The following is a 26296-nucleotide window of genomic DNA, read 5'->3' as shown; positions in this document are numbered from 1 at the left end:
CCTCTGCTTCGTTTATATTCCCACGGTCTCCAACTTATAAGAATTTTGTTCCATAGGTCTTCTTTTTGTCTTATATTGTGTCCGGCAAATCTCCATTTCAATTTTGCAACTTCTTGTCTAATATCCCTCACTTTAGTTTTCTCTCTTATCCACTCGTTTCTCTTTTTATCCATTAGTCTTTTTATTCATTATAACTTTTAGTGTTTTATATAATAATATAGCACTACAGGCCTTATCTGAGTATGGCTTGGAATTTCTCCACTACTTTTCTACATTTTTTATGCCCAAGGATGTAATTATCTAATTGTCTAACTAAAGTATAATTTTTTAACATTATATACTTTGTAGATCATATTTAAATGACTCATAATTATTGTTTCATGGTCGTCCTCTTTGTCTTGTTTATCCACCTATAGCAACATATTGTTTCCCTCTGTTTTCTGTTTCTTGCTAGTATTTTCCAATCTTGCATTCTTTCCTTTGTTAAATAAAACAATTTTAGTCATGATATCCATCTTACATTGCGATCCACAATTTTTTGGATATAACCCTTAGTCTCCATCTTAGTCTATGTCTTTATTAGGGTGTAGTTGCTGGCAATCCTTTCACATCCATACTCTTCTCTTGTGTTAATAGAACTACATAATTCTCTGCATCTACAACGCATTGGCCTTATTAGTACAGTACATTCAACCAACTTACAACTGTAAACGATTAATGGAATTCGCAGAAAACCTTCCACTTTTAATTTTTGTTAATATAAAAAAATACTTCGGAGTAAACTACATCATCGGAGTACAATTTTTTATTTAACTGGCCAGAAGTCATCCATTCTGCCCGACATTTTATAACGAACCTTTTGTTTTTTCTAACAACGCGCACGCGTTGGAATTTAAAGTTAATTTTAAAGAATTTATTTATTAATTTAATTAAGTCATTATTATGTATAAATCGACGCGTTTGTGACTTGTGCGCACTCGGAATGAAAGTGAAAGTAAGCTAAAAACTGTTATGAAGACTGCAAAGATTCTAAAGAAAAACTTACTGTGACTGAGTATCACGAAGACAAGAAAACATCTCGTAAACCCTCTAGGAGTATTGACTGACCTGACGGAGAAAAATTTGAAATTCGCAATATTTCGTATCGAATGCGAGAAAACAATCAACATGTCAGTTTAGATACTTTACTGGTCCAAATAAGAGAAAGAAAAAATTCTAAAATAAGAGGACTAGCTTTTGGAAAGTGTTGTAAGAGGATTTAAATTCAAAAAAGAAAATAATATGTAGGTTATTTTTATGCGAAAGGAGTAGTGTGGTTCACAAAAGAAGTAAATTTTTGAGAGAATATACTAGACTTAAATCTGAAAATGCAACATTCGTATACTTAGATGAGACATGGATATTTGCAAAGGGTGGAATTAAAAGAATTTGACAAGATGACTGCATAAAATCAATAAAACACACAGGAAACGAAGGCAAAAGACACATCATTCTTCATGCAGGAGAAAAAGAAGGCTTTATAGAATTTGATTTTTTCTTTACCTGGTTTGAGTGAGCGATTTACCTGGTTTTAGTGAACCATCAGCTATAGTTTTAGATAATGCGACTTGCTATTCGGAGATTTTGGAGAAACAACCAAAACAGTCGTGGAAAGTACCGAGCATAAAAAATTGGTTAGTTAAAAATAATATCAATTTTCCGGAATACGCCTTCAAATCAGAGTTACTGGAAATTTCGAAACGTAATGAAAAACCTACAGTTTATATCTTCTTCTTCCTATGCCGTCCCCATTAACGGAGGTTGGCGACCACATTTCTAAAAGTTTCTCTGTCTTTTCCAACATGGAATAATTCGTCTACAGCCATGTTTGTCCAGTCTCGAATATTTCGCAGCCATGACTTCCTCTTTCTACCTATTCTCTTTTTGCCATCGACTCTACCCTGCATGATGACCTGCAAAAGACTATATTTATCATTCCTCAGTATGTGTCCAAGGTATGCAGTCTTGCGTACTTTTATTATTCTCAACAATTTTTTGTCTCGACCCATCCTTCTCGGCACTTCCTCATTGGTGACCATGGAATTCTTAATATTCTCCGGTATATTCAAAGTTCAAAGGCTTCAAGATTCTTAACTATTTGCGCTTTTAACGTCCATTTTTCTACCCCGTTCAATAGTTGGGACCAGACGTAACATTTTATAAACCTCAGTCTCAGCGCAGAATTTAGATTTTTGTCACAGAACAATTGCTTGAATTTTAACACGCTGCCCTTGCCATTTCTATTCGTAACCTGATCTCTTGGTCTGGATCTAATTCTGTGTTGACGTAAGCTCCAAGATATTTATATTTTGTCACTCTATTTGCTGTCCACCAAGAGTTAGTTGTTCATTATTTATTGAACTCCTTGATACTATCATAAATTTGGTCTTATCTGTGTTGATGTCAAGTCCCATTTGAATGCATTCACTATTTATTGCATCTAGTAAAGTTTGTAGTTCTTCTATACTCTCAGCCACAATTACCGTGTCATCGGTGGACGCATCCTTGCCTGACCCCTCTCGCAATCGGTATATTATTTATTTCTATATCGTTCACCTTTACTACTGCTTTCTGTTTTCAGTACATAGCCTTAATAAACTCAATGTTTTTTTGTCTAAATTAATGTTTTTTAATTCATCTATTAACTGCATATGCTGCCCTTGGTCAAAAGCCGTCCTAAAGTCTATGAAGCATACATATGCACTCTTGTTATATTCCCGACATTTCTGCAAGAGTATCATCAACGCAAATAATTCCTCTCTTGTACTCATTCCTCTTCTGAAGTCAACCTGCGTTTGATCTATCTGCTCCTCACATTTCTTATAAATTCGGTTTTAAACAATTTTCAAGAGAATCTTTAAAGGGTGGCACATTAGGCTTATCAATCTATAGTCATTGCATGATTTGGGATTGTTGTTTTTTGGTAGAGGTAAAAATATCGATTTAAGCCATTCCTCCGGGATGTTGCCCTCAACATATATGTGGTTGAGAATTCGGGTGAGTCTCTTTATATTACCGTCATCTAAGGCTTTTAACAGTTCAACTTTGATCAGAACCCGGTGCTTTTTCTTGTTTTGCATTCTGTAGGGCATTCTTTACTTCTGAAGGTAAAATTTGTAGGTATTGTTCTTCTTCACCTATATCTTGTTCATTTTCCCTCTCGTCATAGAACAGATGGATTATATATTGTTCCCATACTTCCTTTATTTTACTCTCTTCAGTAAGTATTCCTCCATTATTATCTCTTGTTATGAGTTTTCTTCCTTGTCTGGTGTTGCCTTTAAGTTCTTTAATTTTTTTATGGACCTCTTTTTCCGCTTTTAGTATGGCTTTTTTCATATCTGCCCATTCCACGCTTCCTTCAATTAATTTATTTATCTTTACGTTTAGTTGCTGCTGGCAGTTGTCGTCTTTTAGGTTTTTGATGTTTTTTTGGTGGTTTTAACTTTTTTCTCCGGTTTTCTGAGTTAAATGTGGACGTTTGCTAGTAATAGATTATGGTCCGTATCTGTATCTGCGCTTGAATAGGTTTTTGCACTTTGTACTCCATTACGAAACCTTTTTGTTACTACAACTATAAAACAGTTTATATAGTTAACCAAATTGTATCAAGTTATGGACATCAAGTATCACTGCCAGTTTAATCCCATCGAACACATCTGGGGTATATGTAAAAGGTATTATGATAATCACGTTGGATGCAGTGGATACAGTGACGATGCAGTTAGGGAAATGTGGCAAGAAGCTTTTAAAACTGCAACTCCAGAAATATGGACCAAAAATGTAAATAAATATGAAAAATTAATAGAAGAGTGGTAAATCCGGGAAAATAAAATTAGTGAAATTAATCCAGTAATTATAGATTTACATAATGGTAGCGGTAGTGAATTTAGTGACGATGGTGATGATTTATAAATTTAAATAATCAGTAAGTACACTATTATAATGCTATTTACAAAATAATTGTACAGCAGGTTAACCATTATATTAATACATTTATTATTAGCCAAATAAACAATAATATTTAAAATTCCATTTGAATTTTTGCTCCTCATTTTATACAAATTAACTCTCACTGATAATACAGGCAAACATATTCTAAACGAAGTAAGTAATTAAAAATATTATGGAGAACTTCAGTGCAGTTTACCGCGCCTTTTACTACAACGAAATGTTTTCTGAGAATTCCATTAATTGTTGTAGAGATGTAAGTTAATGGAATTTACTGTATTTATTATTATTTATAATTTTATTTTAGAGACATTTCCTTGTTTCTTGAATGCATTGCTTTATTTATTAACCCAGTAATAGTTCAAAACCTAACATTCAGGCCACGATATTAAGGAAACATAACTGACACAATTTCTTAATCTCAACTTCTTAATCCATCACAAAGTACGAAGTTTATATAATCTAACAGAACATTTTCTCATCTTTTATGTACGTCTGTTTAAAGTTAATTGCCAGAAGAGGTAAGTCCATGGTTTTTGGTAGATTTTCATTTCCTTCCAGCATCCAAATGGCACTAAAATAGTTTGCTGCTCCATTAAAATTTATTAAGCAAATCCAGACTAAGGTAATAGAGTTCACGGCGTGACTGGCTTCAGAATTATTCAATTACTGCATAAACCGTGCATTTAGCAGCAAGATGTAGAGGTGTGTCTTATCCGGACGAGGAAATTATCAGAACCGGATCTAATGGAATAAAGCATGCAGATCATTGATTTTTATGACTCTCCCTTCTTGTTATCAGCTTAATCGAAATATAAAGAAATATGTTACAAACTACAAGGGCTATTATAACGTATAGTAGTGCCGGTTGTAATAGAGTTGTTAGACAAAGAAGTAAAATAAAATAAACATTTATTTATGTGCTAAAAAAATTGTTTCTACATGCGTGTGAGTGCTCACTCACACAAACAGTGAGTATATAAAACAAACAGATATATTGTAACCGTTTCAAAAGTTTCAAATTATTTTTCAAACTTTCAAAATTTATTATTATAATTCCTTCCTATAAATATTCAAATAAATGTTGCTTACGCCATCTTTCCGCCGAGTCTCCTCAAAATTGGACCGTTCGTAAACTCCTCGCCGTTCATCACTCTTTCTCTCTTTGAACGTCCAACAGACAGGACGAAATTTTGTTTGAGTGGTCTCTTGACGAGGTAAGCCAAAAATTCCTTTTCTCTTATATATTTTCAAATAAATATTTATTTTAGACACTTGCCGGGAGCCCTAATACTCTGACTGGCAAAAAAATGCCCACTTTATAAATTTCCGAAAATAAAAATTCATTGGAAGTTTTATGCACCGTTTCATATTGTATACTCAACATCTTTTATTTTTAAAACAAAAATTGTCATTACTGCTTGATTTCTTAGCATAATTTATTTAATTAGAAGGCTACAAAAGAAAATAGTGTAGGTAATATCGAAACGAATTGCAAATAATAAAAATTACGAGTGAACTGAATATCGGGTATTATGCCCTAAAACTTCAATAATCGTTTGCGCACGATTCGGAAATGAAAGGAACAAATTTTGAATAAAAGCCTAAGGAAGACGTTCATATTCTTCACTAAGCATATTTTGAAGTTGTGAAAGACTTTCTGGCTGGCCTGATTGGCTTCTAACCCTACAATAAAGTTCATCTCAAGGATGTTCGATGATATTCAGATCAGGGCAGCAGGCTGGCCATTCTAGAGAATTAATTCCTACTTCCCCTAAGTAATTTGTCACGATTCTTGCAGTATGTAACCGTGCATTACTATACATCATCATCATCATTAGTGGCATTACAGCTCGTTATGAGCCAAAGCCTTCTTCAGAACAATCTTCCATTCGCCCCTGTCTCTGGCAACTCTTCTCCATGCTTTTACTCCATTGGATTTTAGATCATCATCTTGATACCTAAGTTTTGGTCTTCCTCTGGCTCGTCTTCCCACTGGTCCTCTTCGGTCCAAAAATTTTTCTGATCGTTGCATCTTCATCTCGCCTAATTACATGTCCTATCCATCGAAGGCGTGCTAATTTAATACATTTTACCACGTCAGGTTCCCCAAAACTTCTATATAACTCAAAGTTGTAGCGCCTACGCCACAAACCCTATTCTTGGATTCCTCCATATATTTTCCTTAAAATTTTGCTCTCGAAACGTTTAAGCAATTCTTGGTCCTTCTGTGTAAGTGACCACGTTTCAGACCCGTATGTTAACACTGGCCTTATTAGTGTTTTATATATGGTAACTTTAATTTTTCTGGGTAGTTTTGGGGTCATATGTTTCCTTAAGCCATAATAGCACTTATTGGCAAGCACTATTCTTCTTTTAATTTCTTTGCTGACATTGTTGTCTTTGGTCAGCAGCGAGCACAGGTAGACGAAGGTGTCCACACCTTCCAGTTCCAGATCATCAATTAATAGTCTAGGTATCTGGTTGCCTGATCTAGTACAATATATATACTTGGTTTTATGTGCGTTTATTTTTAAATCCATTCTAAGTGCAGACGCCCTTAGTGATCGAAATACTTCGATCAGAGATTCTGTGGACCTAGCAATAATGTCTATGTCATCTGCATATCCGACCACTTGTACAGATTTATTAAAGATGGTACCAACAAATCTAATTTAAAAGAGAGAGAAAGGGGATGAACCGACGGAAGCGATCCAAATTCTGCAAAGGCTTTAAGCAAGGATATATACTTTTACCTCTATTATTTAATCTATATTCAGGAGAAATATTTATTAAGGCCTTGGAAAATTGCAAACCTGAAATACTTCTAAATAGACAACTCCTAATTTGGCAGAGAGTCTACCAAAAAGTTTGTCATATCTAATGAACAAAGTAAATGAAGTACGTGAACGATTTGGACTAGAAATAAACGTATCAAAAACTACATGTATGGTCATCAGTAAAAATAAAACTAGAGACTCCCAATTGTTCGTCAAGAATACACTAGTAGACCTAGTAAAATAGTTTACTTATCTTGGAATCATAGTATACGAACAATGAGATCACGCATATGAGATAAAAAGTAGAATAGAGAAGGCTACGAGCGCATTCAACAACATAGCAAACTCTTTAAACGCCGTAACCTTAACCTTGATATTAAGGTAAGGCTCCTATAATGTTACATCTTCTCAATACTCTATGCAGTTGAATCCTGGACACTTACGGAAGCGATAGAGAAGAAACTTAAAGTGTTCTAGATGTGTCTATACAGTCTAATACTAAATATTCGAAACGAATAAGCACCAAAGGCAGAAAAATATTTTTATAAATGAGATGTGAAATTTTCCATACCTGATTATCAATAAAAATATCTATTAGTAATAGATAGACTATCGGGATTTTTTTAAGTCGAAATGAATATTTGTAAATATAATTTTGTTAAATTCATCATCAATTAAATTTCATCTATTTGCACTATGCCTTTTAATCATACTTATATTAGTTACAGCTATATATTACTTTTAATACTATTACAAGGTCTGCGCAGACCTATTGGAACAAAGTATACTTAGAATTGAGGCATTCGAAGAAACGTCCACCTACACCATAGTTGTTTCAAGAATATTCTATTTTCAATTTGCATATCGTGCTTTCTGTAATTAGAGCCCGGATTTATAATTACTATAATCTTACTATATATAGCAAACACGTAAGACCACACCCAAATAGACATCAAGGAATTGCTCGATTAAAAAATACAGATCGTGAATTCAGCCTTTTGATAAATTCATTCGATTAACTGGTAGATAGCTTTTCCGATAAAAAAAGTTTCCATATACTGTAGCTGAATTAACGGCTTAACTGAAGCAAGGAGAAATGCACCTGCATAATTTTATAGTGTGGTCAAATAATCTTTTTTCTTGGACAGACATTTAAGTTAAATTAATATATAAGAACAGTTTATCAGTCACTTATAGTTTCAATTAAAAGTACAATTATCAGTATAACTACATATAACAGCCAAAAAGTGAACCTTAAAAAAATACACAACAAAAAATAAAGGAATTTTATTGGAAATACGAATAAGTGGCAGTAGATCTCACTGTTGTCTATCAGAACGAAGACTTTTTGTTTCCAATATAAATTTTGTACAGTCCATCTAAATCTGTATCATACATCTCAATCATATATATATATATATATATATATATATATATATATATATATATATATATATATATATATCCAGGATCTTTGGGGTCCTCCTCTTTTCCTCCTTCCTATGGGGCTCCATTCGGTTATTCTCTTTATTTATCTGCTGTCGCTAGTTCTTCTTACACATCCATATCACTTTAGTCTTTTTTGTTCTATATATGTTAGTATGTCTGTTTCTATTGGTGTTCTTTGCTTAATATCACCATTACTTCTCCTATCCATTCTTGTTACTCTGCAGCATGTTCGCCGGCTTTCCATCTGTGTTGCTACTATCTTACTGCTGTTTTTCTTGTTTATAAAACAGTTTTCAGCCCCATATGTCATAATACTTCGCACTGATATTTTATAAATCTGTGTTTTTGTCTTCATATTTATGTGTCTATTCCACCATACTGAGTTAAGTTGTTTGCTGTTGATTGCTGTTCTTGTTTGTATTAATCTTTGCTTAATTTCTTGCTCTGTTGTTGCCTTTTTCGTGATTATAAATCCCAAGTATTTGAATTTATCCTTTCCTTTGATTTTTACGTTGTCATCAATCTGTAGATATTCTATGTCTTCTTCACCTGTAGATACGTACTCTGTTTTCGCGAGGTTAATATCTAGGCTAGCCTTGGTTTATTCTTCTTGTAGTTTTTTCATCATGTAACTGAGGTCTTCTTGGTCTTGTCAATCACTACTTTATGGTCTGCAAAGCTTAACGTATATAGGTATTCGTTTGGTACCGGTACTCTCATGTCTTCGCAATTTCTTTTTCATGTAGTCAAGGCTTTCTCTAAGTATATTTTGAATAGGGTTGGAGATGTGGAACAACCCTGCAGGACCCCTTTTGTTTTGGTGAAGTCTCCTATGATTCTTGTTCCCATTTTAATGGACACTTTATTTTCTTTATCCAGAACTTTTGTAGCTTCTATGAGTTCCGTCTGTATTTCTAATTTGTACATTGCCTCCCATAGTTCTGACCTTGGTACAGAGTCATACCTCTCAGAGAGGGCCTTTCTCAGGTCCACAAACGCCAAATGTATATCTCTATTTTTTGCTTTTTTCTTTTCCAACAGTTGTTCCAGTGTGTATATGTGGTCTATGTATGATCTTCCTGCCATCAAGCCTGCGTGATCCTCCCCGATTTTGCCTTTTATCGCTTGCTCTATCACGTTTTCTCGCACTATCTTTCCATATAATCTTCCTATTGATGATATTACGCTTATTCTTCTGTAGTTTTCGCATCGTTTTCTATCTCCTTTCTTAAATATAGATGTCATATATGCCTCCGTCCATTTCTTTGGGAGCTGTTCTCCATTTATGGCTTTCTGAAATATCCATTTTATCATCCGGTGTTATTTTTCTGAGCCGTACTTTATACGCTCAGGTGAGATGTCTTTAGGTCCCGGTGCTTTCTTACTTTTGATTGCTTTTATAGCCTTTCTCATTTCCCTATCTGTTATTTTTATTTCTTGTCGTGGGGATCTACTTCGTCTTCGTCTGTTTTCTATTCCAATGAATTGTGGTCTTTGTTTTGTTAACAGTTCTTTGTAATAATCCTGACATTGCGCATAGGCCCTTTAAAATTTATTTGGGGATATTTTAAATATCTGGAAAAGAAGATGATAACCTATGGGGTATTCCAATTCAAGACATAAAAGGTAAAGCTTGCATTTTGCAAATGAAGAAGTAATTTTTGCAGAAGGTCTAGATAATATCCACTACATGCTAGGAGGAATAGATGGGGAATATTTAAGTGGAGTTTATCCAATAATTTAGTGGAATTAATTAATCAAAAACAGAGTATGTAGTGGTAGAAGGCGGAGAAAGGTGCTTAGAACCAGGTGGCATTCAAACCAAAAATACTGATAGGTATAAATATCTCGGTGTAAGCATTGCAAATGGTGAGAATACCAATCAAATAGCAAAAAGAATTGTTCAAGGTAATTCAGCAATACGTCAACCGAATAATGTATTTTGGAATATCCACATCACTAGAATCACGAAAATTGGGATATGCAAAAGTATCATAGAAAGTATTGCTGCATATGGTGCAATTTTGTAGCTTTGGATAATAAATGAAAAAGACACATCCAAAATAAGAGCAATTTAAATGGATTGTTGGCATATATGTTGCCAACCCACTGGAAAAGAAGAAGAATAATCAACCATTGCCAAATAGAATATTTCAGTGGATCCCTACCAACCACAGAATAAGGGGAAGACCAAGTAGATTATGGAGAAAAGAAGTAGACAGTGCGATGAAAGATAGAGGAAGCAAAAGACCGAAAAGATCGTAAACATTGGAAGCTAGTATACAAATAACGATGAAAACTGTAATAAACTCTTTATTATATCCATAAACATTGTAGTTGCGTTCCACATAGCTACCTTCTGGATTTCTATGACATGAGGTTTTTGTCGGTTGTCTACACAGAAGACCGTAGTCTCTTTATGCTTTCCTTTTCCCTTAATTTGGATTCCGAGATCCATAATCATTAGATTTATATATGGTTTCGTTGGTTCTCATGGAAAATATCCACAAGGATTTTTAATGCAATAGTTTCTCATGGCCTTCTGCTTCCTAATACAATTGAGCATTTCTCGGCTTTTGAGATCGATTTCTTAGTTTCAGGACAGCCAGAGTACCCTACCTCTTGCCAATTCTTCTAGCCTAAGTTGTTGATTGGCAAGTGGGGGATAACTTTTTTGATACTAACTTGTTCTTTACAGCTTCTTGAATCGTCTAAAAGGTAGGACCAGCTGAATCATAATATAAGACTGCGAAACTAGAGAAAGATATAATAGCGAAAGTCATTCAAAAGTCAAAGGAGCGATGCATGCCAGGTATAACGAAATATTGAAAAAGAATAGAATGGATCATACAGAAAACCAAGGTCACTGATGTAATCCACAGAATTAAATCTTTAAAATGGCAGCGGGCGGGATATTTAGCGAGAAGAACTGGCAGTATATGGTCCACTAGAATCACACTGTGGTGTCCAAAAGGCGTCAAGATACCAAGAAGACGTTTAAATTTAAGATGGGACTATGACATAAGTATGACATGGGACATTCTAGTACTTGTTTTGGAAGCATATAATTTTTCGTATCAAATGAACAGTCGCAATGTCTACAAATATGTCGCAAATTATTATTTCTTAATTTCTGATCATTGAGATCCTCAGTGTTCACCTCATTATATCCATTTCCATTGATTTCCTCTGATTTTCTTCAGTTGTTCGACAAGTACTGTATAATAGCATTTTTCATCAACTACATTGTCCTTAATTTGTACTGGTAAATACTCACACAGTTTTAGAAAACCGAGTCATTTATTAACTTATTAGAATATCTCGTCTGTTATTTACATTAGATAATACACGCATTTTGACCGTACTAGGGAGTGAGTATTCGTTTTCGTTCCGCCAAGGGAAACAAGTACAGGAAATGGAGCGATTAGAGATCTTCTTTCTGTACATTGTGCTTTCGCAGTCTTGAGAATTTTGCCGCTTACAATAAATTTCTTTTTGTAAACTGCAAGAGAACTGCTTGACTTGGTCGGTTAATTAAGTGGATATAAAGTTGGAAAACGTAGACGCAGGTGTTAGATCCTATTTCAATTTAATTAGCGTGAGACTATGGGCGTTTTTTTTTAAATCGAGCTTAAATAAATATATATAGAGTCTAAATTTTGTATGTATCATCAGATTTTTAAACATTATTGGTGTCTAGCTTTTGTTAATCTACTTAACTTCATTCATGGAAAGTATCAAGCAACATTTACAAGAAAAGATTACTGGATTTAGCATGAGATGTAACATTTACTAGGTCCTTGGATGCCATAACGTTGCTCCTTTTTGCTTTCTCTCGTTTTAAAATCTCCTTAAGAGTTTTTGCTGACTTATGAAAGCATAAGATATTTCTATTCGGAGTAAGGAATAATGAAAAGTACACCCTTTTAGACCACGGAGTGCAAATTCGAAAGCGTCCAAGTAGAGAAACCTACTTTTTCTAATAAATTTTAAAACCGTTTTTTTTTATTAATAGATTTCGATGTAACAGAGAAAGTTTGTAACACCACTTCTAGTGGTGTCATCCAATAGAACGGACCTATATTTCCTTCTACATCTACATTCTACATTATTCTCACTACAGCAATATATAGTTTTTCTATTTAGGGATTTATAGTGATTATCTCTCGGGAGAACCTGTAACTCCTAGAGAGCGTGTTCCCAGGTGGCGGATAAGGGATTGCAAGACCTCTTCTACACAGGGGGAAATGGGCTCGGATGTTTTCCTCTGCCCTGAATACAATACACGCCGAGCAATGGTATGGTGTTTTAGTACATTTCCACCCTCATCAAAAAAAAAGGTGGCGGATAGGGGAATGCCCGACCCGGTTTACCGGTGGGTAGGAGTGAAATAATATACCTCCCGTGAACCAACAGGTAATTCACCGAATAATACCCAGTATAAGCAATCCCCCACTTGCTGACCAACGACTTAGGGTGGACGAGTTGGTAGATGGTAGGGCACTCTGTTGTCCTGGGGCTGAGAAACTGGCACCAAAGGCAGAAAAATCAGTGGTTTGGTCAACGGCAACTATACAGAAGGCAACGAGAAACCACTATATTAAAGATCCCTATAGATATCTCTAGTACAATCCTAATGGCTGTACAACACAACACAGACTCGCTTACTGATCATGGACATCGAAGACTAAGATCCGGCAAGAAAGGTGATTTCCATGACCACAGGGCCTCCCGGGTCGTTAATATGCAAAATCCCTGTGAAATGCCCAATAACACACCTATAAGAAAAATCCACACGAATTGACTAAAGAGAATATCTAATATTCTCTCTATCGAATATGTCTAAAGATAAATCCACACATGACATGAGAAAACTGAAATGTAGTGAAGTAAAAGAACTAGTCAGCTAAACAATAAATAGAAAATTAAAAGAAATCGATAATAAAACGGAAAGTATAGAAGAGAAGATAGAATCCCTTAATAAAACTATCTTCAGAATTCATATCCGAAATTGGACAGTATAATTTTATCACCCAGTAGACCGAATGAATTTATTTGTTATTAAATACACACACGTAGTTAATTAGGTTACATACACATTTGGTGAATTATCAATAATATAATTTGGACATCAGTAAAAAGTGCTGACAAAAGTTAAACAATTTACATAAATTAGATACACATATCACGCGAGGTCCGCGAATATATTGACCCAATTAAAACTTATATAAAACTAAGATCTCTTGAATAGAGAAGCATTCAATCAATATTCACTCAATAAACGTGATAGTCTTCAACGATCAACTTCATCAGTCTCTACTCAAAGTAATCCCGGGTCAACACCCATAGTATACGTCTCATCAATAAACTCTGCTACTATTATTCGGTGTTTCCATTACAACTGAACGAACATCTTCACTGAGCCAACCAAGGGGAATTTGTTCAGACGAAATGATGGAAAAGAAGGAAAAATAAGACCAATAACTCTATGTATAAAACATTACAAGGAGATATACAGAGAAAAATCAGTAAAGCCAAACAGAAAGAACTGGAGAAAAAATGCCAAGAAATCGAAATTCTACAAAGTAAATACGACGACTTCAGCGTGCATAAAAAGCTAAGAGAAATTACAGGCAAATGTAAAAACAGAAGAGTAAGTAAACTTGTTAATGACAACAGAGAGGTAATCGTGGACAAAGAGAGTATTGATAATACCTGGAAAAATTACATACGAAATTTATTTTTTGATGAGAGATGGGAGAACCAGTCCCCAGTACCTACGGAAACAGGACCACCTCTACTACTGGCAGAAATAAGAGCATAAATAATATCACTAAAAGAAGGAAGAGCTCCAGGACCAGACGAAGTACAGTCTGAATTTCTTAAACTTCTTGATGATGAATCCTTAGGAGTACTATGTAAAATCTTCAGTAATATCTATGACACAGGCAACATTCCAAAAGATTGGCTAGTTTCAGAATTTATAACGTTACCAAAGAAACAGGGAGCGAAAAAGTGCGGAAAATATAGGCTAATAAGTCTAATGAGCCATACACTAAAACTTTTTCTTAAAATTATACATCGCAGAATATACAAACTATGCGAAGACAGAATATAAGACACACAGTTTGGATTCATGAAAGGCGTAGATACGAGAGATACACTGTTTAGTCTACAAGTATTATTTCAAAGATGCAGAGATATGACTTGCGATATCTACACCTGCTTTATGGACTACTAAAAAGCATTTGACTCAGTTTAACACCGAAAAATTATGGATGTTCTAACAAAAGCCCAAATAGATGATAAAGACCGGCGTATAATATAAAATTTATACTGGAACCAATCAGCCACAATAGGAACAAATGTTGGAGATGAACCGACGGAAGCGATCCAGATTCTGCGAGGCATTAGACAAGGATGTATACTTTCACCTGTATTATTCAACCTATATTCAGAGGAAATATTCAGAGTGAAGCATTGGAAAATTGCGAACATGGAATCCTTCTAAATAGAGAACGCCTAAACAACATCCACTATGCAGATGACACCGTTATTTTTGCAGACAGTTTAAACAGTTTACAGCAACTAATAAACAAAGTAAATGAAGTAAGTTGAAGATTTGGACTACAAGTAAACATATCAAAAACTAAATTTCATCAACAAAAATAAAATTAGAGACGTAGGTACAACTGCTTATCAAGAATACACCAGTGGACCGAGTAAAACAGTTTACTTATCTTGGAACAATAGTAAACGAACAATGGGATCACTCACAAGAAGTAAAATGTAGAATAAAGAAGGCTAGGAGTGCGTTGAACAACATGGTCAAACTCTGTAAAAGTCACAAACTTAATCTGGAGATAAAAGTAAGGCTCCTACGATGTTATATCTTCTTGATATTATACTACGGAGTTGAATCCTGGAGACTCACTGAAGCAATGGAGAAAAAACTTGAAGCCTTCGAGATGTGGCTATACGGCAGAATTCTAACGATATCATGTACGGACAAGATAACCAACGAAACTGTACTACGAAGAATGGGGAACGAAAGAGAAGTGATGTATACGATTAAAAGGAGAAAGTTAGAATATCTCGGACACATAATGAGAAACGGCACTAAATACAGATTACTGAAAATAATCCTTCCAGACAAAGTATTCGGAAAACGAGAAATTGGGAGAAGAAGAATTTCACGGTTAAAAAACCTGATGAAATGGACCTCCACAACAACAACGAATCTATTTAACGCATCACTTAATAAAATAATTATAGTCAGAATGATGGCCAATATTCGAAACGAATATGCACCAAAAGAAGAAAAAGTAATCATCATCCCTAAGATAAATACAGCTTTATTCTTAGTAGTTAGGTAGCTACCTAAGCTCCGTTTAAAGAATCAGTAACTCTCGTTGGGAGTTTACATTGTCGTGAAGTAAATCTACATAAAATTTTAACATTCTATAAAATTATCAACAATCATGTAATCTATTACCAATTTAATAGCATTTAAAGGGTTTGTACCCATGTATTTAGACGCTTTAAACATGTATACCTAGTAGCAGCACTGAAGATGGAATATTTATTCCGAAAACATTCTGTAATTTAACCCGAAAAGTTCTGTTAATTAAATATACCTTTTTATAAAAGATTTTTTACTAAAATTTTTAAATGTTCGTCATTGAATTCGTTGGATTTCTTTGGACAAAGCTTTATAATCATTTCAATATTATAATATCAATTTATGTCAAAAGGGAGGTATCGCAGGTAATAGATATATAATTAAAACGGTAATTATACTTACTTGTCTTCATTTGAAAGGCCAAATCATCTGTGTCGGTAAAAAACCATGTCTGAAACAGAGGAAACAACAATTAGTGACCATTGTACATTGCTGAAATTATTACAGTAAGTAGAATTCTGGGAATTTATGGAAGCTCACCAGACTTCCTTCCTTTGTTTGCAAACTTAATTACTTGCACTCAAATTCACGGGCCGCTCTACGGTCATATATGACCACTCAACTACGTTAACTTTGAAATTTGTTTTTTTTTTCTAACGGATGACTAACCACTGCAGCCGAGTCCAGAAATCGCACTTCCGGTGTAAAATATGTTTAATGCTACGAAAAATGTGAAAAACGATTTGGGAAAATAATAAAATTCCGCTTTTCATTACTTTCATCCAGTGATATTTAAAAAACAGAAATAAAACGATAGTATTATGGAATGTTCGTTCGTTACGTCAGTGTTTTGCAGGTGTGATACAAGGTGGGTTGAGTTGTTATCAACTGATGCGGAAATTTGAAAAATATATAGGATTTAGCCGTAATATGTGCGAAATATTAAAATATGTCTTTTGCTTTCTTCTTTTATGTTTCTTCCTTTTCGTTTCTCTCATTGACATATTTGCAATAATACAAATACGTACCCACATATATATATATATATATATATATATATATATATACATATATATATACATATATATATATACATATATATATATATATATATACATATATATATATATATATATATATATTTTTTTAGTGGATTTTCTTGGGCTTAGGTTCATAAAAAAATTTGATTTGATACTAAGGCATTTTCATATATTTTTTCGACGTTTCGGCAGCATATATATATATATATATATATATATATATATATATATATATATATATATATATACATATATATATATATATATATATATATATATATATATATATATATATATATATATAATTAGCATCAGGAAACATATTCTACTACCGAGGCACATCAACATGCTGAACAGGCTACATACATTCTTTAAGAAAAAATCAAACGGAAAATGGATTTGGGTAGCACCAAATGGAATCACTAAGAACGAAATTGACTTCATTCTAACCAGCAAGATTGCTATAATAAAAGATGTCAGTGTAATAAGTAAATTTCAAACAGGCAGCGACCATAGACTAATCAGAGCAAAAATTGTTGTGGATCTGAAACTAAAAAGAATAAAACACTGGGCGGAAGCCGTCTATATAAAATATATGTGGTTATTATACAATAATATTTTTATTTCAGGTTGTTATGGAACCAGAACATTTAGCATCAATCTCCCCGAAAAGTTTTTTTGGGAGAAAATATTGTCATTTAAATGCTGCTTTACAAGATGTTGCTACAACAACTATTGAAAATTAAGTAGACATTGTTATTATACCGCCTGATGCTGACCCACAGACCGATGAAAAAGAATTGGGCGAAAATGATTTAGAAGGTGCCGAAAATATATTTCCTACAGACATAGTCGATGAAGTATAGTTGAAGCGAGTTGCAGCATATAAGTAGCAGTAATAAAGAAGAAAGCGAGGATGAAGACAGCTTTCCATAGTCCAAAGGTTAAACAACTTGAAATCAAAACGGACAAAAAAAATAATTAGATAATTTATAATGGACTAAAAATTTTGTTGACACTAGTTTGGCAGCAACTTTCGCTTGGGCTGACTGTTAGGAAATTCTAATAAACTGGAAAACTGTAGACCAGTTGAAGTATTTGAAAAGTTGTTCGATGACGAAATTTTTAACTATTTGATGCATCAAACAAATATGTATTCATCACAAAAAAATTCACATGACTTTTTTGCTTCAAAAGCTGATCTCAAATTTTTGTTGCAATTTTACAAACAGGCTATCATAAACTACCACGACCATTATTATTGGAGTCTTGATGAAGATCTTGGAGCGCCTGTGGTCGCAAAAACTATGTCAAGGAACCGATTCCAGGAATAGATGTGTCAACATCCAGACATTTTCAGTATATATGATAAATGCATGGGTGGAGTTGATATACACGACCAAACGTAAGCCACTACATGATTTCTGGGATGGAGTTGATTTACATAACCAGGTAGTTAGCAACTACAGGATTTCTGTTAAAAAACCTGTTAATTTCTGGTTTTTTTCTCTGGAGGAAAAAAAGGTGATGGGTGCTGTTTACAAACATGATCAACATGACTGTTGTCAAGGCCTGGAGATGGTTTTAATTATCAAATGATAATCCAATCTGATTCGACATTAATCCAATCTTCATTTAAATCGACAAAACTGAAAAACCGATTTGTTGCGCAATTACCACCAACTATACGATGTCATGGGGGTGGTCATTTCCCAAAAAAATTAGATCAACAGCGACGCTGTACACAGTGTCACAAAAAAGCTAGGTGGAGTTGCACAAAATGCGCAGTGGCCCTGTGCATCGAAGGGGACTTTTTCGGAGTATATCATTCTTAAGATGTTAATTGAAAAAAAATCTCTGTTATTTATTTTGCTGTAGGTACTAATTGATTTTTGTTTAGTTTTAACCATTTTTTAACACTTTATCACATTGTCACCGTTTGGGGTATATATTATCCCCATATAGGTTAAAAATAATTTATTTTTTTCAAAAAAAATGTCTTGGGTTTTAATGGGTTAATCCTCTGATAAATCTCTCACTATTTGCTTAATATTGTAGAAAATGGAGAGAATTTATTGAGTTTGCACGAATATGTACAATTTGTGTTGAAAAGTTTCCGATAAAACATTGCAAATGTAAACAATATTACTATGTTTCAAAAATCATTTATGTTGGCTAATCAACATACATTTAAAACAAAAATTTGAGTATTTTAAGAAATATGGAACTGCAGCAAGTATATACCTCCATTTTTTTGACGAATTACTCAACATTTTTATTGGTTTACCTAGCAAAGGTCAACACACTTATTACCCACAGCTGTACACGATTACACATAATTCTGTGTAGGTAGTCGATAAGTGAAAAAATAACTTTTTTCCCAGAATACGATCTACTGTTGAACCTTCTAATTTGCACTGTTCTTCTAATTTATACCAAATGACAACATTGGCGTACCATAAAAAAGTCGAAAAATATCGTATAAACAAATATACACACGAAACGTGGGAAATGCTTATTCAAAGCAGTACCAGGAATAATTTTAAATATTTTTTGAACAGTCGGAGTTTACAGTTAAGCCAGACTTTTTATTTGATTATGTACCATGGGTGTACAATTGTTTTTAATTTCTAAGAAAATATTTCACAATATGTTCGGAAAATGTAAGAAATAATTAGTAACACAACTAAGTAAGATGTTTGTTACAATGGGCTGTAAGAACTCGTACCCTGGACCAGATAATATACCCAATATTTTTTTAAAAAACCTAACCTACCCATCTAAAGAATACTTAATCAGCATCTAAAAGCTAATCTTTTCGAAAAAAAATATTTCAAAAAGCCTACGATTCAGTATGGTCGATAATACTCGATTTTAAAAATTCTTAGCGAAAAAGCGAATGGAAAATAAGAGGTAATATACTCATATACATATCAAACTTATTAAAAAATAAACAGTAAAAAGTCAGAGTAGACGGTGTATACTCCTCAACAAGAAATCAAGAAAATGGTATACCACAGGGCTCAAACTTTAGCACAACTCTGTTTCTTATAGCTATAAACTCTATTATCGCAAAAATTTTACATGCTGTAAAAGCTAGGCTATATACAGATGATTAAGTTAGACATTCTAGAGGAAAGAACCTAAGGACGTGTACGAACTCATCACTATATGGCCCCCCATAAAATTATTAGACCCTCGGAGATATAGTAAACTGATCACCGGCATCCTTTGGAGATTGGTAAACTCATCACCGCAGATAGGTAAACTCATCACCGGGATTTTTGCCTGGTTTCTAATGCGAAAGATTGCCTCTTACCTGTTACACTTTTCGTTTATGTGGTAATTTAATAAATTCAGAAATTATTTTAAGCAAGTTGCTTTAAAATTTAACTGAGATATTGATATGTCTCACAGTGTGGCCTATTAGGCGTATCTGCCAATCTAAATGCTTTTGAGAAAATTTAGTTGCATAGGATTTCTATAGTGAACTTTAAAATGCAAATATTTGTCAACATTTGCTATTTTTGTTTATATCGGAAGTAGTCCCCAACTTCGTTATTTGATTTTCATTGCATTTCTATATTTCTCATCGAATTCTCGAGATAATTTGTTGAGCATACATTCGGTCTAAGTCTTACCGTTTTGGGGTTATTTGACTATCTTGAAAATAATAGGCGATTTTGGACAGTTAGTAAATATAAAATATCTAAAAAATAGGAAAAGCTAAAACCTTGAGTGTGCTATTAGTGCATAGAAGTCGAAGGAAACTTAATTTTCTACACTTAATTACGCTGATTTTTTTCTGTTTGATCAGGATGATGCGCAAAAATTAGTGAGAAACAACTAAACAAAAACGGTATAAAATTTCTACTCACCAGTTTTATGACATTTAGCCTTACACCCTTTCGTCGCACAAGTCCACAAAAGCAATTCGATTTTTTTAGATTCTTTCGCAATTGAAATTTGAAATTATTGATAATCATCATTTTTTGTCCGAGTTTGGCTCAGAACGTAATCAATTAGCAGTTCACTATTCATGTTGAAGGAACAAGGGCAAATGAAGAGAAATTTTTCTTTTCGCATTATTTTAGGTGGCTATCAATAGAATTTTGTGGAATTCCCAAATAAAAACCAATAAATTGCAGTTGCATTTGAGACATCTGAATTTGGATTATTCTGTGAAATTACAAAAAACTAGCCGTTTGCAAGGATTTTATGGTCTATACCTGATCCGGGGTACAGGTAGGCCAGTGATCAGTTTACCAATCTCTTACGGTCTATTTTGAAAACCCTACTTTTATGGCGGTGATGAGTTTGTACTATGTACGAGGGTATTTATGGTAATTGGTGATGAGTTTACGTGTACCCGAACCTAACAACTATGTTCAAAAGGCCATAAATCTTCTGAAGAATGGTCATTCACAAATGGACAATTCAATACCCCCAAAATTAAAGCAGTGTGTTTTACGAAAAGTCACCAAATGCAACTGAAGAACTTTAGGTTCTTCCATATTTAAATCGAGGACAGCTTAAATATGTAGACGAAGTTAGATTTCCTAGAATTAGATGCTACTGGGAACCAAAACTACAAATTGCTATTATTGCTGATATTATGCCTGTCAAGAGATTCTATAAACTTCGCAAAAATGTATGCTATGATGATAAACCGAATGCATCCAGATGTAAATTGTCTGGTTGTGAGGGCAAATCATAAATGACACGCAACAGATGCGATGTTCATCTCTGTATAAGTAAAGAAAAATTTACCTTACCATTCGGAGATTTTGGAGAAACAACAAAAACAGTCGTGGAACGTACCGAGAATAAAAAATTGGTTAGTTAAAAATAATATCAATTTTCCGGAATACGTCTTCAAATCAGAGTTACTGGAAATTTCGAAAAGGAATGAAACAGTTTATATAGTTGGCCAAATTGTATTAAGTTATGGACATCAAGTACTACATTTGTAACATTTTTTTACATAATTAAAATATTAATTATTTTTATTCCTTTTACCCCCGTGATGATACGCTCATATTCGGTTTACCATCTTCAAAATTTTATTGAATGCACGGAATTTCCCTGCCTCCGAAAGGTTTTTAATCCTTTCCGTCTTAATCCGGAGTATGAAAGGAACTAATGCTTTTCGGTGAAGGCGGGTCCTTTATGAGAGATTTGTAAATATTCCGAAGGCTCGTACAGTAATTTTTCTGTAAAGACCCAATCTAGAAGATTTATATTTTATCACGTTCAATTACTATTACCGTTAATTATCTCGAACTTTCCGATGTCGTTAGAATTTTATCTTCTAAGAAATGGATACTGTCCCATGATTTCTGAGTGGGAGATATCCCTTCTTCTTTTTTGGAGGTAGTTTGGTAAAATTTTAGAGAAACCAAGTTACTTATCGGTGGGCTCTCGTTGAGTAAAGGCTGATATCTCGTGAGACCCTTCTCTCACATTATCGTATTTGTTATCTTACCGTCTGTGAATTGTTTTCTAAGTGTGTATACACTTGTTTATTTGATTTTTTTTATCTTATACTATATTAGATTAAATATAGTTATAAAGTACCTTTAATGTTAATTAAATTCAGTGTTTAATACAAGTATAGTATTAACTTCAGTGAATTAATGCAGCAGTCGTCAGGAATTACTGTAAGTTACCATAATCTTAGTATCTCCACTTATCTGGGCGAGTAATATGGTATGGTATCATATCATCTTCCATTATCTGGACGTATCTAAAGTTCATACCTGTCTTCAAATGTAGAACTACTGAATTTTGCACTCAATTTAAAGAACAGTCAATATTTTGTTACGAACCAAATTCCATCAGCTACTAAGAAATTTCAATAAGTAATAATTATGAACATTTAAGTCTCAGTTTATCATTAAATAATAGTGCGAGATAGCTAATCGAGTTAACCAAGTGCGGTTTGGTTAAATTTTTATGTTTTCATTTCAGTAACCTTTTTGTATTTTTGTAAATTTAGATTTGGTTAATTTTTGTTATCTTTGGTGTTTGTTATAATTTTTATTCATTTTTTTTGCTGTAATATCTCGAGATACGCCAAAACTTTATTTGTGCATGATTGTATTATATATCTTTGTAAAGGTATTTTCTAATTATATTTCTGTTTATTTTTATATGTATACGACCATTTCATAGTTGTTGGTGTATTTTTATTACTTGTGTTGCATTCAGCAGCGTCATAATTTTGTTGTTGAATATATTGTTATTGTTTTATGTATGTATTTTATTTGTCGACTCCTAACAAAGTTTCCTGATATAACCATAACTCTGAATATTTACTTATAATATTAAATTATTATTATACTTTCGACCAGAAGAAAGATCAGGCTGATTAAGTTTCGTAGGTAAGTAGGTATAATACCTAATATACATATTATTTGTTTATGCAGAGTGTTAATCAAATTTATTTAATAATTAACTGTTGATATCTTTTCTTGGGTTTGATCTTTGAACCTAAATATCTTTCCTTATCTCTTTTCTTTTCTAAGGTTTCTTAATTTTCTCCTTAAACCCCAAAAAATTAAGTGGCAGCCTGTTCCCTATCTTATCTCATCTTTGGTAATTTTACCCATCTATCTTTTTGTTTATTTCTGTATCTTTTCCAATATCTCATTATCGTATCTTTACTTATTTCGTCCGTTGGACCCATTCCTGGTTCCAAAAGCTAGTTTCGAACCCACGACTCGGTCTCCACCAACCATCTGGCTGCCGTCCGCAGTGTCTCCGTTGGTGACCTTTCTAGCACCATCCAAAAAAGGTTTCCGAGGTTACACGGTTACCGCCGTATCACTGCCATTTGAATCCCATCGAACACATCTGGGGAATATGTAAAACGTGTTATGATAATCACGTTGGATGTAGTGGAAACAGTGACGATGTAGTTAGGGAAATGTGTCAAAAAGCTCTTAAAACTGCAACTCCAGAAATATGGCCCAAAAGTGTAAATAAATGTGAAAAATTAATAGAAGAGTGGTGGATCCGGGAAAATGAAATTAGTGAAATTAATCCAGTGATTATAGATTTACATAAAGATAGCGGTAGTGAATTTAGTGACGATGGTGATGATTTATAAATTTAAATAATCAGTAAGTACACCATTATAATGCTATTTACAAAATAATTGTACAGCAAGTTAACCATTATATGTATACATTCATTATTAGCCAAATAAACAATAATATTTAAAATTCGATTTGAATTTTTGTTCGTCCTGAATTTTATACAAATTAACTCTAACTGATGATACAGGTAAAAATATTCTAAACAAAGTAAGTTATTAAAACAGATTAAGGAGAACTCCAGTGCAGTTTACCGTGCCTTTTACTACAACGAAAGGTTGTCTACGAATTCCATTAATCGTTTAGAGATGTAAGTTGGTTGAATGTACTGTACTTGTTGACTTACTGGACGTTTCGAAAAATCGAATAAAACATTTCTAAACACACAAAATACCAAACTAAAACGTAAAATAAAAATTATTTTTAAAAATGTAAAAATAACAACAACCACTTTTTCGTAAAAACTAATCCACTCGTTCGTTGCTCAAATTCTCAAATTATACCTACAAATCTGTCACGTTTTTTGTACACGCTGTACCTCAAATAAAAAAATCCAGACCTAGAAAAAAACTTAGCGCGGCGTCTCTGCCTAACACCGCTCCTCGTTCCCATCTACATGTGTTTATTATTTGTAGAAGTTGTACAAGTCCTAAAGCCCCAAGGCCTATTAATTTTTTGGTAGCAGCGGCAAGTGATGAAAAACACGACAGAATCTCAGACGTCTGTTTTCACTCAAGAGCCCTACTCTGGAAACCCAGTAAGGAGTAGACACTTGAAAAAATTAAAATCTACTTGTTACAGTAACATTTTATGTCGCTCGGTGCGTTTGAATTTATGGGCCAGAGAAGTTAAATTCTCGTAGGTACATTAGCTTTTTTGTTGAGTGGAATCTGTTTTAACAGTTCGCAATGTTTGTACCATACGACCACTTATGTAAAAAAAATGTAGCTTATTTGAAAGAGAATTAATCAAAGCATAAGTGGCAGTCAAACGAACGAGCTTTTTTGTAAATAGTATTACTAATTGTATTTGACTAAGCCTACAATATTTACTTTTTAATAGTTTTGACGGCTTCCTCATTTTTATTATTAGCCCAGTCTGGTTATGCAAAAATCATAGATTTACCGGAAAATTTTTCGCAGATATCTGAAGCTTTTAAGACATATTTGGAGGTTACTAGATGACGAATAGATGAAAAAGTACTCGTATTTTTACCTTGCGTTTTTTTAAACAATAATTTATGGTCACAATTTGATTTTTGTCTATAAGTTTTTTCCCTATATTTTACATAATAGTATATTACTTTATGAGGCGGAGAAGCATGACTTTTCTTGACGCGGCGCTATTCAAGACGCGCCGATAGGGCAAGTCAAGAAAAGTCACTTCTTTGCCGAATAAAGTATACTATTTTTTCTTCAAACATAGCAATTTTCAACCATAAATAGTACAATTCATACGCTATTTTTACTCGAAATTAACTGTGACAACTATCAAAGTCGTCTAGATGTTAGAAATTAAAATAATTAAGTCGTCGGTGGGATTTGCGTCTTCCTGGTTACAGTTGTTTGACAGTTGTTTGCAATTATTAAAGACAGCTTATTGTTGTTGCAACCGCAAGCGCAAATTTAGTGCGAAAATGAAAAACCTAAACGAAATAAGAAATAAGAACGATAATGCTCAAAAAATTTTAAACCCTCATGATTCGCCAACATCAGGAATGATTGCTGAAAGTTGTTCTCGACCATCAGTATCATCAACAATTACCAATGCGTATCAAGAGTCGGGAACATTTTTGCACGGTTTCAATTTTGAAAATGCCTCATTAACTAATTGTACTTTTAATATTACTATAAATAAAATAGTATATTACTTTATGAGGCGGAGAAGCATGACTTTTCTTGACGCGCCCGATATAACGCGCCGAACGAAGTGAGGCGCGTAATAGAGGGCAAGTCAAGAAAAGTCACTTCTTTGCCGAATAAAGTATACTATTTTTTTTCAAACATAGCAATTTTCAACCATAAATAGTACAATTCATACGCTATTTTTACTCGAAATTAACTGTGACAACTATCAAAGTCGTCTAGATGTTAGAAATTAAAATAATTAAGTGGTCGGTGGGATTTGCGTCTCCCTGGTTACAGTTGTTTGACAGTTGTTTGCAATTATTAAAGACAGCTTATTGTTGTTGCAACCGCAATCGCAAATTTAGTGCGAAAATGGAAAACCTAAACGAAATTCAGTCCGCGGCTAATGATGCAGTAGCACGTTTGGGGCCCTCCAAGTCCGATAAGAACGATAATGCTCAAAAAATTTTAAACCCTCATGATTCGCCAACATCAGGAATGATTGCTGAAAGTTGTTCTCGACCATCAGTATCATCAACAATTACCAATGCGTATCAAGAGTCGGGAACATTTTTGCACGGTTTCAATTTTGAAAATGCCTCATTAACTAATTGTACTTTTAATATTACTATAAATAAAATAGTATATTACTTTATGACGCGGAGAAGCATGACTTTTCTTGACGCGCCCG

General features: G+C 33.6%; 1 protein-coding gene across 1 annotated transcript in view; it reads right to left on the bottom strand.

Annotated features, from left to right (window-relative positions):
* The window catches only part of fng (Fringe glycosyltransferase), a 510279-nt gene that overhangs the window by 396370 nt on the left and 87613 nt on the right, over positions 1-26296 (bottom strand). The window contains exon 3 of the mRNA XM_072525349.1: positions 16024-16072. Within this exon, the coding sequence (XP_072381450.1) occupies positions 16024-16072 (49 nt within the window). The remainder of the gene's footprint in view (positions 1-16023; positions 16073-26296) is intronic.

The sequence above is a fragment of the Diabrotica undecimpunctata genome, chromosome 3 (genome assembly GCF_040954645.1).
Source record: "Diabrotica undecimpunctata isolate CICGRU chromosome 3, icDiaUnde3, whole genome shotgun sequence".
In the NCBI taxonomy this organism is placed as follows: Eukaryota; Metazoa; Arthropoda; class Insecta; order Coleoptera; family Chrysomelidae; genus Diabrotica; species Diabrotica undecimpunctata.
This window is presented reverse-complemented; position numbering and strand designations above follow the sequence as displayed.